The 16,534-nt window shown below is 43.1% G+C and overlaps 1 protein-coding gene across 12 annotated transcripts in view; it reads left to right on the forward strand.

The window, feature by feature from the left end:
• KDM2B (lysine demethylase 2B) overlaps positions 1-16,534 on the forward strand; it is a 103,101-nt gene that overhangs the window by 50,533 nt on the left and 36,034 nt on the right. For 11 of the 12 annotated variants that reach the window (XM_042865379.1, XM_042865378.1, XM_042865384.1 and 8 more), the window contains 3 exons: positions 1,673-1,799; positions 8,594-9,048; positions 16,151-16,237. In XM_042865379.1, the coding sequence (XP_042721313.1) occupies positions 1,673-1,799; positions 8,594-9,048; positions 16,151-16,237 (669 nt within the window). The remainder of the gene's footprint in view (positions 1-1,672; positions 1,800-8,593; positions 9,049-16,150; positions 16,238-16,534) is intronic. The other variant, XM_042865382.1, reaches the window with a different exon arrangement.

Raw genomic sequence — 16,534 nt, forward strand, 5'->3', positions numbered from 1 at the left:
CTGTAGTAGTGATAAGTGACTGGGTCTCTTCTTTGTGACAAATAACTAAACCGAAGGAAAGATTTTCTATTTCAAGAAGGCCCGGGGGTTAAATATGCTCACACTTAAGGGGATGCTTGTTGGTTTTTCCTTTTCCTTTTTTATGTTTCCAGTATGTTTTGTAACAAAACAAAAACAGTGCAGGGAAACACTGGAAGAGTTGCAGTTCTGCTGGATGCATGACCCGTAGCGACACGCAGTTCAGATTTGTCAGCTGCATTTGTGTTGGATTTAAGAAATCCTAACTTCTGGGAATTGCCATGTTGTGTTTAAAGCTGGCACTGTGATACCTTTAGTGGGACAATACAGTGTGTTTTCCCCTAATTACATTTTGTTTCATTGCTGAAAGTGTTTGTGTTTCCTCTGGGAACAGCAGCAAGTTCCTTACCCACCTTGGGAATGGTTCTCAAGCATGGGCATTCTTGTAAGCCTTCAGCATGCTCAGGTGGGTGCTCCTGTCACCAGGCAGATGCTCTGACTGTGCCTGCTGTGCAGAGCCAAGCCTGAGCAGCCTGATGCTGCTGATAGTGGATCTGTTCTGACTTTGCAGGTTTTTGGGTGATGTAGGTGGTGCTCTGTATTGTTTGGTTGTTTAAATGGGCTCTCCAAGGTAACGGTATTTCTAGTGCAGTCCTGCATTTTTATTAAAGCTGGGCAGATGCCTCTTGGCTAGGTGAGCTGTTAAAGTGCTTAATGTGTCTTAAAGCAGTTCCTATAATCCTGTGCAGTGCAAGATGTGTGCAGCGTTAAGTACAAGAGTGTGCAAGATGCATGGCATCCATTTTTAACAAATCGCAAGCAGTTTATGTTGTTGCATTTTAGGAGCTTCCTAGGTTCTTCCTTGGTGCAGTGACTCCCACAAACAGCAAACTGTAGGGGAAGGCTGCGAAACCCTCTTAATTTTCTTCTTAATCTGAAATAATCTCCCAAATGTACAGTGTTGGAGAATAAGCTTTTTCTGTGAGAACAACAGGTCTAAGATGGAAGAAAAAGTGCACAGCTTGGCAGTCTTTTGTTACAGTCCTGCTTTCTGTTTTGTTTGTGGTAAAAGTTAACTTGCTACCAAAATATTAAGCATAAACCACAAGCCAGATTTTTACTTGTAATGTGTATTTACCAGTAATTAAGAATTTGTTCATTTGTTTAATCAAACTGTTGGGAAGACGATAATTAGAAAAGATGCATTTCCTGCTTGAGTCATTTTAGGTAATGCTGCCATTTTGATAAAAAATCATCTGATAGTGCTTGGGAAAAGAAAAAAATGCGCTTCTATTTTAACTTGTATTCTGGCAACTGACATCTGTACGTGACCACCCTATGTTTATACTGTAGGTAAATAATGCTGTGGGGGCCACCCATCACTTCCACGATTTCACAAGAACGCAAACCCTTTCCTCTCCCGCCACCCCAGGAGGATACAAATTACTGAACCAAGAAATGATGCTATCATGGCAGGCAGGCAGGCAGGCTCTCATTTTGTATGCTGAAGGCGTACGGCTCACGCGGCTCCCACCCTCCCTCCCCTCCCCCTGCACACTGTTTGTGCTCTTGATAACATGAGGAGAATGATGACTGGCCCTTGTGCTGCAAACTTCCCTTCCCCGTGGACTGACAGTCTCGCTCTTGCTTTCAGGTGCATGCCAAATTCCGTTATCCTTTCTACTATGAAATGTGCTGGTATGTTCTGGAGAGATACGTGTCCTGTGTGACCCAGCGCTGCCACCTCAGCAAAGAGTACCAGAAAGAATCAATGTTAATTGGTGAGTGAATCCTTTGACTGCGTGTTCAAACCGATGCTGGCACCCTAGGCTAGTTACTGCTTTGTTTCCTATGGAGAAGATCATAAATTAAATTGGAGAATTGTAGAAATTCTAACAAACTGTTTGTTTTGAGGTGGGGAGGTTTTGACTCTTAAGCATTTTCATGAAGCACCAACTTACTCTGGTCTTTATTGAGCATTCCTAAGCAAGCAGATCCCAGGAAAATAATTTTTGGATGCATTTATTTCTTGGTTTCAGTACTGTTCGTGTTGAGATGATCTGCCAAACGGTTGAGGATTTACTGCTGTGTTTGGCACAGTACCTTAGTAGCCAGAAAAGCGTGCATTGCAAATGTGCTCTGGTAGGATGGATATTTAGTCCTTTTATAGCGTGTCTCCTCTACAGAATGCAGTTTGGTCACTAAACCTGGCTTCTTTTTCTTTTCTTTAATCTTGACTTTAATTCTTTCTGTTTGGTGACTGACTTCTAGTTGCAGAGAATAACAAAATCAAGCATACACCTACACAAACCTACGTGATCTATAATCTAAGAACGAGGAGATCACAGAAACCTTTAAAACAACAGCTGAAAATGGACCCCAGCAGAGATGGATGGGGATGCCTGGGGCAGGAAGGCATTGCCTTGGTGTTGGGGTGAGCTTTGCATCAGTGTGGCGCAATTCCAGTTGTTGCTTTTCTGAACTACCCTTTTTTCCTCCTTCCTTTTACTGGAACGAGTCTGTGGACCTTGCTACCTCCCTTTTTGAGACCCTGAGTGAAGGGATAGTAAAACAGGAACTCCACGTGGAGGAATTTTTGTATAACATTGTCTTGAACATCTTGACAAATTGGCCTCTTGGATTAGCGATGTGAAAAAAAGGCAACGACAAAACTCTGGTAACTGCGTTCCTTAGGAAATAAAGATCCAACCTACTGTTGTAAAAACCATTGGCACAGAAAGAGGCTCTTCCTGTTGGCAAGGTGGGGGTGCCAGATCACTGAGGTGTGATTTCAGAACAAATTAGATACGGAGAGTGGATGGGTCAGGATATTGAGATGGGACCTTTTCCAGCTAAATCACCAGTGTGAATTCAAGCCCAGCTCAGTAATTACTGATAATGATTTGGTGATCCCCATGAAATGTGTCTCCATCCAGTTACTGACTGGGAGATATTCCAATCATATAAAAGCTCACTGGGAACCATAGATGTCCAGTGTCTGGATGGAAAAGGATTATTTTGCAAGACCGAAGTCTCAACTGCGCAGGCATCAAGTCAGCCCCAGCTATTTGGGAAATGATTTGGTGACAATAATGTCACCTGACAGTCTTCTTGTCTGTGAGCCTTCAGTTGTTGGCCTGCTGGAAAGTGACACTATTCTCAACTGTTTCACTGTTAATTCAGCATGGTTTTATGGCCGTTTCAAGCTAACAAAAGAAACACACTGCTCTCATAAGATGAGAATCTGGTTTTGTGGCTCTTGTCCTGTGAGCTGAATCAGTTCAGTGACCTGACAGAAAATGAACCCTCCCAAAAACGCAACATGTTTGTTATCAGTGAGACTGCTGGGCTGATCTGATGTGTGGCCCCACTGCAGGGATGCTGGTGCCAGGCCGTGGGCTGTTGTTGCTGTCTTGAACAGATCACCTCTTCCAGTTTACTGAAGTGCTATCCACTGACAGCATGTGGTTCATCTGCCTGCCTGCTATCTTTTGACTTCAGGTATTAGCATGCTGATAAAATCTCTGACATTGACATCCAGGGTTTTTCTCTCCAGGAGTGACAGATTTATACTTTGTCAGACACTTGCTTTTTATTTCTTGGCAGAGCCTTAACCTTAGAATAATTATTTAGCTGAGAACTGCAGTTCAAAAGCCCAGATCTACTATATCTGCTGGATCTTTCAGTTTGGCATTTATCAAGTTCTCTGCAGGAGTAAAGGTACATTATTTACCTTTACAAAGATACGTTGTTTGTTCTGCTTGAGTAATACTGTTCCAGATACTTGCTTGTCTTTCTTTTAACTGATCTCAGCATCCAGCCTCTTGATTCGAGTAAATCTCCGTGAATTTTAATCCTTGAATTAAGTTGTTTGTTCTGTGATATCTCTATCTTACTGTTGTGCATCCGCAGTGGGATGGAAGATTTAAGTGAAGTCAGTGCTCCAGAAACTGGCTGCTTTGGTTTAGAAACTTTTCTTCAGAACTGCTAAGGTCCTTAAATTGTTAAATGCTCATCTCTTCCTTAGAGATTTCTCTATCTTCAAGCAGTGCCTTGATTTCCCATGAGAGAGTATCCCTTGACGAAGAATTTCCCGTCATTCTCCTTAAAGAGAAATGGAACAAAGTACTTAACTTCCCTGCAGGCCCCTCGATAGATTTAATTGTCTTCTGTCCTCCTTGGTTTCAGAAAAAAATCTCCACATCCTTGTATACTTTTTCAGAAATTTCTCTTGAAGAATGATAGTGTTACTAATGTTTCTTATTTTTCCCCCGTTAATTTTTGTCTTTGTTGACACACTTTGTTCTAAATGTCTACTTACTAACTTTTCTTTTGGGTTCCAGAAGTATTTCTCTTTTATTCCACCCTTGAGCTGTTCTGCTTTCTTTTCTTATATACCTTCTGATAGAACAGTCCTACTGGATCTCAGGAGCATCAGGGATGACTTCTAGTTGATGACATCCTGCAGAGAGCATGCAGGATGCTGCCCATGGTCTCTGGGATTCACAAGGTGCTGATTTTTCATAGGTTCAGTAGAGATTCAGTTCTTCTGTTTGAAAAAAACAGTTTACTGCAGTGATGGGGAACATCTTTGGAGAACACAGGAAACTGAGTTTGTAATCACTTGTGTTTTAAGGATATCTTTAGACTCTTCACATTACATTTTCATTGCACAGCATTTATGTACTTGGGCACGAATGACTCTTTCCAGACACTGCCTACTCAAGAAAATCTATTACTGTGATTGTGTTGTAATACCCTGTCAATATAGTTGTGTGCTACTCTAGCAGTTTTTATTGTTCTTTGTATTTCTGTTTTCTAAATGTCTGGACTCCCAAAACTTCAGAAAACAACAAGCAAACAAGCTGTGCTTGCAGGTGAGGCAAAAACCCTGAGTGTTCCCACTCCCTAAATGAAAACGCCTGCTCTTTTAAGTGAGGAGAAGACTACTGAGGATTCCCTTCCTGTTCTTCAGGCCCAGAATGAGATTTCAGGCAGTTGCCTCCTAGGCAGGGAGAGCTGTTCTTCTCATCTCTGCCACTGTAGGGCAGGCGCTCAGGGGAATGATGACATGATAGAAATCACAGGCTGCTGTAAAAGCACACCATCTCTTTCCCTCCCCTTTATCTTTTCCCTGCCCCTCTCAGCTGCAACGTTTATCCTGCCAGCTGAAGTCAGAAAGAGATTCTATTTGGGTTTCAAGCTGGATTTGACCATGCAGTGTTTCAGGAGGGATATGTCTTCATTATTTTTACTCTTATCATGAATGAGTCTGTACTGGATGTTTTCAAGCACAATTGACCTTCAGTGAGATATGGATCTTGAGAGTGAGCTGACAAAGAGTAATTGGGAGAAGATACTGTGCTATCAGAAATACGCTTTCTCTGTCGCCTGCAGCTTTTAAGATCCCTATTGCTAAAATTTTAACAGGATGGCTGTAACTGTGTGTTAGGCCTGATGGATGAAGAAAATCTGCTCTCTGGCACGGTGAAGGAGCCATGTCTTTACTTTCTCCTTCTCAGGGGACAGAATAGATTCAGTTATTGATGGACAGGTACTGGGCTGCATTGAGTGATTTCTGTGCGGAGTGTTCCATGCAGTACAGTTCTGGTATGCTCAGGTTGCTGCTGTTTTGGTTTCCTGCTAACAAGTATGTTATTGCTGTCTTTAGCAGACCAATAGGAGCTGCTGTGCCAGGGTTTGAAACTGGAAATAGCAAGGTAGATATTAGATATTGGTCTGCTGTAAAGAGTTCAAAAGATATTGTAATTACACCTCACCTCCTCCATATCTTCTAAGTCCTGTAATACAAGAAGTCACTTTTCAGCAAGGAAAGAGAATGTAAAATTATCCTTCTTGTACAAGGATACTTGTAACACGTGGAGAAAGTTAAGTGATTTGCCCAGAATCACAGAGAAGTGAATTGCAGGGGGAAGGGGGGAGGGGAGAGGGCATTTCCAGCTCTGCCCTGTGGTCAAACCTGGGCAGCTGCTGCTCTTCCGAGTTATACCACGGGCAGGTTGTATAACCTGGGTTTATTTCCTTAGCACTGTGGAATGATGAAGGCCTTTAGGGCTGCCTCAGTGGGATGGGAATCTGAACTGGCCAACCACTGAGAAACTGGAGTTCTAACCAGGTGTTGGCTGGGGCATTGGCTTGGAAGAAACCACAGTTGCACTTAGGAGCTCTTTTCCATGGAGAGGCTTTATAAAAAAAAACCTCCAAGCCAGTGGTGCTCTCATAGTATAGTGCTTAAAATGCACTTCTTGACAAAGTAAGTACAGATTACATTTATGTAGGGCATACTCGTACAGCGTAGTAACTCTGAATCAGACACTGTATTCATTAAAATGAATAAATAAAAATCATGGCATGTTGCATTATAACAAAATACTTGAAAACACAAAATTGAACCTTCTTCATTGTGAAGATATCCATCCATTATTGATTCCCTTGTTTGTTTTTTTTTTTTGTTTTTGTTTGTTTGTTTGTTTTTAAATTAGCAACAGCAGCAGACAGTTGTTGAGTCTTGAAAGCAGTCCGCTCTTAATCTGATGGTGTAACAGGACTGTAATCCTCCAGTGCTGCAGAACAGGCTGCTGCACTTCAGGTTATTAGCAAGCCCTGCCCCATGGGTAGAGTTAGGGCAGCCATCACGTAACTGTCAGGCATGCAAACGGGCACTTGTCTCACGATGGCTCATCTTGAGGTTAGATTAATTTGTGTGTGTTCATTCTTAGTGACTCTCCATTCCCAGATGTAGCGGTGCAGCAGTGCCTGGTTTGTGCGGAGCAGTGGCAGCGGACGCAGCTGAGCTGCTGGCCCTGGTGTGCCTGCTTCTGATGGGAATGGTTCCTCCTATGCTGTGATGCTCTGCTCTTCTCTTGCCTTTTGTTTCAGTAGATCAGAGCAAGAGACAAAAAGTGGAGCTCTCTTGAAGGCTGTTTTCTCTTAGCACCAGAGCATTACTTGCAGTAAATTATTCACAGCTCCATAACGTGATCTCCCTCTCTTTCCTTATGCCTTATCTGTGCTCGTGATTTGCCCCAGTTACAACCATCAGTTCCTGTTCAGCAGAGCCACAGCACAGGAAGACAGAAACATAATTTTCTTTGTACAGAATTACACCAATTTATTTGATAGCACTGTACTAGTACTACCAGCACAGGGATGTGTATCTGCTCTCTGCTGCTTCTTTTTTATTGCTGGTGTCTTCTCCCACCTAAATGGGGTTTTGTGCTTCAGTCAATTGCTAAATAGTTCACCAGGGCAGCATGGCCTTGAGAACAGGCTCCAGTGCTGCACCCAAGGGACTGGATTCTGATTCCTGATTTTGCCCTAGATTTGATGTGTGACAATGAGAAATCCCTCTTTCTCCCAAGCATCTGTTTCTTCAACTGTAAAATGGGAAAATGACATAAGCTGATTATATAGCTTTGAGGTGGATAAGTGTGCTGGCTTCTGTGGACAAAGGAAAAAGCAGTATTAAATAGAAGTTGGACAACCTAGTGTTTCTGAAGTGTTCTGGTTAAGATACTTTCTAATCCGTTTTATTTTTCCAAGAGAAGCATGGAGGTATGTTAGCATGGAGCAGAGACGAGAAGCTGCGCTGGAGTTTTGCATGCCACCACTTCAACACACAAAACAAACTGCGTTCTTGCTACTTCATGGTGGTTTTAGTGGAGGGATGCAGGGAGGAAGTTTGCCTGTACTACACATGGAGCTGGATTTGGCTGTGACCAGAATCTCGGCCACTAGTTTCCTACCTAGGTTTCATGGCTCGATTGCATACAGTTGGGTAACAGAGGGGATTTTTAGGGGAAACTTAATATGAAACTAAAATTAATAGTTCTATAGAATCAGAAACTTGAGTTTAAATTGTCTCAAAAAGTACCTAGAATGTATCAGGGGCTGCAGTTAGAGAAGCAACATCACGTGACTCTCTGTCCTTGCATTTCTCAGTGTGTTTAGGCTACTTGTCTGCAAAAAAGAAAAAGCACAACTGTAATCTTCTGTCTCTGAAGAGCAAAGAGTATTTGTGCAGTAACAAATGGAAGTTTTTGTTTTACCAATGGTTGCTTGCAAACAGAGAGTTCTGAGAAGTTGGTTTTGTGCTATGCAGAGTTGCTTTAAAGGAGATGTTGTAGTGCATTTTAACATGCTTTTTCCCATCGTTTTTCCTTTCCTCTTTATTTGCTAACTTTTATTTTAAAGCTGTAAGGTTACTGAATCTGATCTCTTTTGGATTGCCAGAAAAATTAATTGTATGTGAACTCTGCATATTCTCAGTTGAAATCACAGAAAATTGAAGTGCTAAAGAAAGTATATTTTTTCCCCCAAATGTTTCCCAGTCATTTAAACTGAGCAGATTTAACCAAAAAGGCCAGCATTAAAAAAATGAAACAAATGAAAAAACAACCCAGAAAAATAGGCTGAATAAAGCTCATTCCTGTCGCATACTGACTTGGCATTATCCAGTGCCCTTTTAAATAGGCAGCTCCTAGTCCCAGTCACAGAAGCATTAAGCTATAAATTATATTGGGTAAAGATTCAGCATTCCTTTTCTAACTTTCAGATGCAAAGAGAAAACGCAGCATAGACAGCTATTCATCAGATTCGTGGTTAGACATGGATGAAGAATCTTGTGATGCTCATATCCGGGAGGAAAAGGATGACAGCTTGGATAAGAACTCCAAATCCCTGGTGGATGGCTCCTCCTCACCCAACAGCACACATTCAGAAGGAAAAGAGGGTGCAGGGAGAAAACAAAAAGCCACAGTAATGAGGTACCTAAAAAGAACTTTGTCTAATGAGTCAGATGACAGTGCAAAATCAACGACCCCCACGGATTATCCCAAAACACCAACGGGGTCTCCAGCTACAGAAGTTTCAACCAAATGGACTCATCTCACAGAATTTGAACTGAAGGGTTTGAAAGCCCTGGTGGAAAAGCTTGAATCTCTCCCAGAGAACAAGAAGTGTGTTCCAGAAGGCATTGAAGATCCGCAGGCTCTCCTGGAGGACATGAAGGTGAGTGTGATAGCTTTCTGATCCGTACAAGCTGTGTCCTGTGGGCACAGGAGATAGGAGGAGGTCAGGAGGCAAAGGTCTGCAGTAGAGAGGTAGAAGCTTGTATATGGTGACCTCTTCCTATCAGCCTGCTATGCCATGGAGGGGGAAGTTGTGCCTCTGACACAAGCCATCTTTGCACTGGGGAGGCAGCTGGTTGCAGCCTGATTTGATTGATGCAGTGCAGCCATTTCTGACTGTTGCAGCTGTGCTCAGGGACCAAAAGTTTACATCCTTTTGCAGTTTAGCACTTATGTCCCATGTGTAAATATTATACCTCAAGCGGTCTGTTTATATTTATAGTCTTAATCTTCCCTTTTGAGTCTCTTTTCTGGAGTGTGTGTAACTGACACATACAATACATACACGTGTGATTTTAGTGCAGAAGATTGTCAAATGTTTCCTCTAGCATTTCTTATTCCTTTTTTTAAATTATTTTTTATTTTTTATTTTTTAACCTATTTCATTTCCTTTTCCTCCATTGCCCTCTATAGGTTGATAATTATTCTCTATTGGTACAATGTACTGGTACAGTGTGGAGAAGGTATGAGGAGCGAATGCCCACTAGTGACAGATCTGCTCTTCAGATTTTTAGTGTAAAGGAGGTGGTAGGTTGGACACAGGGATAGGTTTCACCTGAAGGCCTCATGGCTTTGCTGCTTCTGTCTCTGATCTGCAGCATTCCTTTGAATGAACTGGTTAGCTTTTCTCTACCTTGTTTTCACGTCATGTGAAATAGGTGTATTAATACATTTTTAAAGTTGAGACCAGTGTACTCTTTTTGTTTCGCTTGGTCTTAAATAAAACTAAAATCTTTCTCTAGTACAGATAGGTTCAGTAACATGAAAATTGGGCCTGATTTGAAACTGTTAATATTAATAGGTAGTCTTGTGCTTGGATTACTGGTTTTGAGGTGCTTCTGTGTACTGTGCATCATGTGACTCTTCAGCGACATATTTTCTGTAGGTGAGAACGGTGTAAGCCACAGTCTGAGGGGGAGGCAGGCGTTTGCATTGCAGAAGGAACTTTTTTCCTGAAGTTTAAAGTGTGGACCAAGTTCCACTTAAAAATAAACTGCCCCTTCTTGAGACCCCAGGGAGAGGTGCGCCGTGTGATACGTGGTGCGGATGTTCAGGTGCGAGTGTGCGTGCTCTGTTAGGACAAACTGCACTGCACTGCGAGACTTCTTACTGGAACATGGTGAGATACCAGATGTGAATCTGGTTTCCAACGCCGTGTAGGAGCAGTGCTTTCTTAGCCTTCCCCAGAGCAGCGGGTTCACGGTTACAGAGATGGAGAACTTTGAGTGGACACTTAAGACCCTTGTGCTCTTTCAGCGCCGCTGTGCTTTAATTGGTATGAAGTGGGCATCTGCCAGTTGATTTTGTGCCTCTTGGCAGAGTTGTGATCTTGATGTTCCATCTCCTTTGATAATTGCACAGAAAATTGCCTGCATCTAAACTCCAGTCTGTGCCAGCACGCACTGTAACCATCAGGATGTGCCCAACATCTGGATCTTCATGGCTCCCTGCTCGTTAATGACCACATCTAAACATCATACATGCTGCAGAATGGTGTTTTCTGGAATCACCCCTGAACGTTGGTGAGCTGGGATGGATTAGTCAGAGCAAGTCTTCTTGAAAGGTTGTTGACTGATGAGTGTTCTCGTGAATAGTTGAACTGCTGAAGAACTTTCTTGTCTTACCTCTCTTTTTACAGAGCTGTCCCACATAGCAGCTCTCAGTTTTCAGAGAGCGTGAGTTAACATGGCATAGTAAATAATTCCTGTATCCTTGTCATCCACACGGTACTTGAACTGCATGGTTTGTTTCACTAGGTTTGTTGGCTGTTAAGACAACAAAACCAACCACATCAGTACATGCTTTTACCTTCATGGGGTAGAGCTGACCGAAGGAAAAGTTGCCTAATGACTCATTTCAGCTCCTTGAGCGTCTCTCTAACATAATGGCTCCTGCAGAGTTCCTGTGATGCTGTTGATTTTGTTCTGTCCTTGCTGTTGAGGAACATTGTGCTGTTCAGACCCTCGGCTGATCGCGGCGATAGCGATGTTCCCATGGGGATCTCAATGGTGCTCATCACTGCAGCAGTCATCTGCTACACAAGTGGTGATGGATGAGCTGTTAGCCATGGTTCACAGGTAGATAACTGAGCTGCAAAACGATTAAGTGACCGTAATTTCGGATACATTTTTACGTGTCTCTGATGTGATTTTGGAATAGTTAGTGTTGTTCAAGAGTGATACTTGCAAAAGATAGTTTTAATGGTGTTGAAACTGTAATTGCTTAACATTTCTGTAGGACAGAAGTTCTGATCCTCAGCACCTGGTTCCCAAGCCAGGTGTGACGGAGGGGTGGCACCTGTGTAGCGTTGACTTAAAAGGTTTTCTATGTGTCACACAGAGACATAATGACAGAAGAAGAAATACAGCCCATTTTTCCAGAATTATTTTTATCTCCTTGACCACAAAATCATATTTCCTTTTACTTTGCTACCAGCTTTCCAACTTGAACAGATAATAATATGGGGATTTTGCTGCTAGCAATAGCAATAGAGTGAGCAGAAGCCTGGCATCTGTTCCGCAGCTCTGAAGAATCCCCAGAGCACCAGTCATTGGTGCAACTGAATGGAGGTAGAGATCCTGCAGAAAGAGCTTTGCAGACCATTTGTGCCATGCCTGTATTCAGCTGTATTCACAAGGTTTGTTTTGTGGGCAACCTGAATTTCATGCATGTGATGGATTAATAATGCAGCCTATAAAAAGCAGCCCTTTAGTACTCCCGCTTGAGAGTTATTTTTAACCGGCGCACAGCAAGAACATGCTCTGACAGAATGTCTGAAAGTTCATGCTCTGCTTGGAAAGTTTGCAGCTCTTGAAAAAAATAAAACCGTGTTTATTGTAGTAGTTTTATTTCTTAATGAAATACACTCAGGAACTTTTTCTCTGACATTGAAGTCTTTGTGCCTCGGATAGATACTCGGTGTTTTCAGAAGACAGACAAGGGCAGTTCACTGGAGAAAGAAAACCATTTTATTCAGTAATGCAGAGTTTCACAGAATCAGGATAACTTGCAGAGAATTCATGGTTTCCTGTCTGAAGCAAGGATGCAGTATGTGTGAGTGGATTACTGCTCTGTGTGGTAAATACAACTACAGCTATATGCAGTATTTAATGTCAAGTAGGTGAGACTCTCTGTAGTGAAGTAATTTGTTTTCCTTATGAGAAGGGAGAGTGAAAACTAATCTAAGCCTGTGTAAATTCCTTGCATGTTGTCTAAGCTCCTAACTAACTGTGACTATCTAGGGGGGACACAGCAGTCCAGAAGTGTCCAGCTGATGCCTCTGCAGATTGAGATTCCATTTATCACCATGATCGATGGAGTGCAGCAATGCAAGGGAGGCTCATTTGCAGAGCACAGCACGGGCCTCACTTGGGGAGCAGGTCGGTTCTTCTTTCATCTCAAACAAGGAATTAAATAGTTGTTGACTGCAGCTCTGCTGTATGGGAATTGTATCCCACGAGCCTGGTGTTCACCACTAAAGGAGCTTCTCAGCAGCTTCCAAGAAGCGATTACTGACAGCAGCGTTCACTCCCTAGCAGATGGCATCTGAACAATCAGCAGAGGAGATGCAATATTGTCTGTATCCCAGTGTCTGCTGCTGGGCTCTGTGTGAGAGGGTATGTGCAGCAAATGTGAGGGTGCTCCGCTGACCCACACCGCACAGAGAACAGAAGGCAGTGTAGCTGCTGGCAGGGTGAGCACCAGCAGGCTCTGCAGCCATTGCTGCCACGTCACTGCTGTTGGTGTTATCTGTTGGAAGCACACACAGCCTGCAGTTGCACCTTGTGTTCCATGTATGCATGCCCTAAAGCTCAGGTATGAAATCGTGGCATGGCTTGCTCCTTGTATTTCAACTTAAAAATGAAGTAGCAGCTGAAGTGTCACACGTGTTCCTACAGTGAGCAGATGAGGAAGAAAAAAAAATAGGATGAGGAATAAATATTTCTAAGATGGTAACCCTGGGGATTGAAAGAGTTTCCTTGTGTGGGTTCTCCACTTCATATTTAGCTGCCAAATGGCACGGCAGCCTGCTAAAGATGCAGTCAGGGTGGGCTTAGGCATGAAGAAGAGAACAGAGAGGTAACCACCTTGCTCCTTGCTTCAGTTTGCACCCCACATCACAGACAGGTAAACCTGAGCAGTCTGCAGCCCACATTAAACACTGCCAGCACTGCTTGTCTGTATGCAGTCTCTGATTTCAGCACAGAGCATTTCCTGCATTACTAGCAGGATGATAATTCCCTTGTTGGGGAAGAGGACTGTGAGATCGGCCTCTTAAAATGCCACAGACCTTCCCCACTTCAAAGCAAAAATGCTGCTCTTCTTTCAAAGGCACTGTGGAAGTCCATTAGGGCAGAAGAAACTCAGTTTGCAGAACGGAGTTTGTCAAATATCCGCAACTCCTTGGCAGCAGCAGCAGATTCTTGTGCAAGACAGATGATATCTACTGAAATATGTTCTTACTTTTTCTTGCCAAGAAATCTTACCCTGTTCTTATTCTGATGGCAGAAAAAAAAACCACCCTCCCTTTACAGAATGCATTTCAGGGGAGTTATTCCTTGCTGTGCTTGTGAAATTAATGCCTAAGCTTAATTCATACATACTTAATCAATTTCTTTCCTTCTTACCTGCTGTTGTCACCACAGCCTTCAATTGCATTGAATCAGGCGGCCTTGTGCTGGATGAGCATCAAGTTGTTTGGCTCACTGGAGCCTCATGCCTTTCTTTATCTCCGGTTTTTGTTTTTCGTTTATTTTTCCCCCTTCTTTAGCAGGTGAACAGAAGGCTGCCTCCATCCACCCCACCGTGTGCTGACATTTGACACTTGTCTGTGCAGCTGTGGCTTGGTTATGGTTCTGCTGCTGAGACATGTATTGTTTTCAGCTGGCTGATACGATAAACTGCCACAGTTCTAAGTTTCTCCTTAGATAATATTTTCACATGATACATATGATAACAAGAAACCTGCAGTATTCTGCCAAGTTCCTGGAACGTACTCTGCTTTCTATTGATCTCAGAGTTTCTCACAGCCCTCAGTGGGAAGGTTGAGGTTTGCTGTCCTGCAAATTTCCAAATTTAAGCGTATCAAAGTAAAGAGCTGCCTTCTTCCTCTGAAGAATTTGGTTTTGCTACAACACAAAGGCCTCTCCATTTTTATGACTGAAGAGTAACTTTGAGAATGTTGTCATGTGTAATGCTGTGATTGCTGTTCTAGTGTGAAAAGGACACGAGGAAAGAGGTGTTCATTTAGCCCTGCTCAACTCCATCAGGAGTTCATTTGCTATACCTAATGTGTGAAAGTTGAAAGATCTTCCACTTGAAGACCGTCGTGTTGGCTGTGTGCTGTAGGCCATGCCAAGTATTGTGTTGCCTTTTGGTATGACTCACTTTGGTAATAGGACTGCTTTGGGGGTAGTCAACATCTAAAGCAGCCTTACTGGGATAACAGGACCAGCGCTGTGCTGGTTCTGCGGCCTCTGATAGGAAAGCATCTCCAGGTTAAGGTCAGGTGGGTAATTGAGCAGAATCCAGCAAGTTGTTGTAGCTCCAGGGAGGGAAAGCCCATGGCCACTGGTGCAGAGCCTTGCTGAGATGCTCACTGGGCTACAGTGTGTCATTGTATTTAGCTGATTACAGAGGAATTCCAAGTGTGTTTAATGTTAAAAAAAAATGACTGTACTTTCGGATCTCTTAGCATGGTGTGTGAAATTTCTGTTTATTAAAGCTCTGCACCGGGGACTGAGAGTGCCCAATGCCTGGTGGTGTCTAGTTAAGCTTTTTTTTCAAGAAGTCATTGTAATTTGGAGCAACATCGTTGACTTTCCTTGTCTGTGTGACCTCCTCAATTATATTAGGAGTAGTTTCCAACCTGCGGTCCTTGTTTGTGCTCTTGGAGCAGTTTTTTTTCCTTAACCTGGTAGTACTTACTCGGGCCTTAGTTTTCAGCAGCTCAGCAGAATCTTCCTTTGGACTTGTTTTTTGTTTTCGGTTGTTGTCTCTTCCAGCAGCCTGCACTCCACATGAAGAGCTTTGTGGCTAGGTTATTAAGCACAGGGGGAGTCGCAGGGAGCGCGGACCGTTCCTGACTGCACCATTGAGTACACTTAAAAGGAGTTCTTCTTCCCCACCCCTGCATTGAGTTGTATGGGAATGGCGGTGAGTCACAGCAGCAGGAGCTGTGTGAGCCAGCACAGCCCACTCCTGAGATTTTTAAGATGCATGAGGTTTCATCAACGCAAAGGATTTGGAGGGGGTGGGAAGGAGGGAAGACCAATCTTTTCCTTTCATACTGCACTAGCCCAAGTCAGATAATTTAGTGAATGTGCAGGAAGCTGAATGTCTGACTTGATCACGCAAAGGGAGTTGGGTTGCACCAACTCTGACCTGCACTTCTCTGTGGAAGAAAAGGCAGTGGAAATGACAGTGCTCCTGAATTGCCATACATAAAGGCTGCAATGTGTGGTGGTTCTGTATCGTGACTCAGCTTTGTATTCAAGCATTCGAGATTCCTCTAAACTGCCCAGCCAACGCCCCATGACTGCAGGACTAATGGTGGTAGAGTCCAGATCTTCCTGGGTCTTCTGCAGAATTGATTAGGGACAGGTGCTGGTGATTGCTTGGGTTTCAGCAAACTAGTGTGTACGTACAGGGAAAGGTAATATTGGTAGTAGACCGGTACCAGTGGGAAACACTAGTCTTTTGGAGACACCAATTTTAAGGAAGTCTGTAACATTTGAGGCTATTCGTGAGTGATTTCGCTGTCTGTTTTGCAAAGAAATGCATCTTTTGCATCTTAAAGACTTGCAAGAGTTTCATTGTGACTTGAAGTTTTGAAGGAAAATGAACTTACAGAGATGTAACAAATCAGTGGAGCACACATCACTCTTCTTCGTGAGGGTGGGATATTACAGTCATTAAGTCTCTGTGCTCCTAAGTCGGAAGAATATTCCTCTGGTTAATAAAGACCTTTTCGTTCACAACAGAACATTCTGAAAGAACATGCTGATGATGACCAAAATCTTGCGATTTCGGGTGTCCCTGTGGTCAGCTGGCCCAAGAAGACCCCAAAGGTAATGAGACACGATTACCTACTAATCATTGCTGTGCCAGGTCTTAGTGGTTTTTCAGCTGTATTCTGGCAAAGTGTTTCATATGACATAGGCAGCAGCTAGTACTTCCAACATGGAAGGTTATTTTTTGATAATTTTATGACTACGTGTTGAAGCAGAACATAAATGTACCTCAGTAGGGAGAAATGGACAGTTTCCATTGAAAAAGAACTTGTTTGGGCCTCACTTATCTGCATAAAACTTGGATGTGACTTGGTCATTCACAAATTGCAGCTACATCTGAAAGTGTTGATGTAA

Source organism: Lagopus leucura, unplaced genomic scaffold (assembly GCF_019238085.1).
Source record: "Lagopus leucura isolate 7727_CA_CO unplaced genomic scaffold, USGS_WTPT01 Super-Scaffold_806, whole genome shotgun sequence".
Lineage (NCBI taxonomy): Eukaryota > Metazoa > Chordata > Aves > Galliformes > Phasianidae > Lagopus > Lagopus leucura.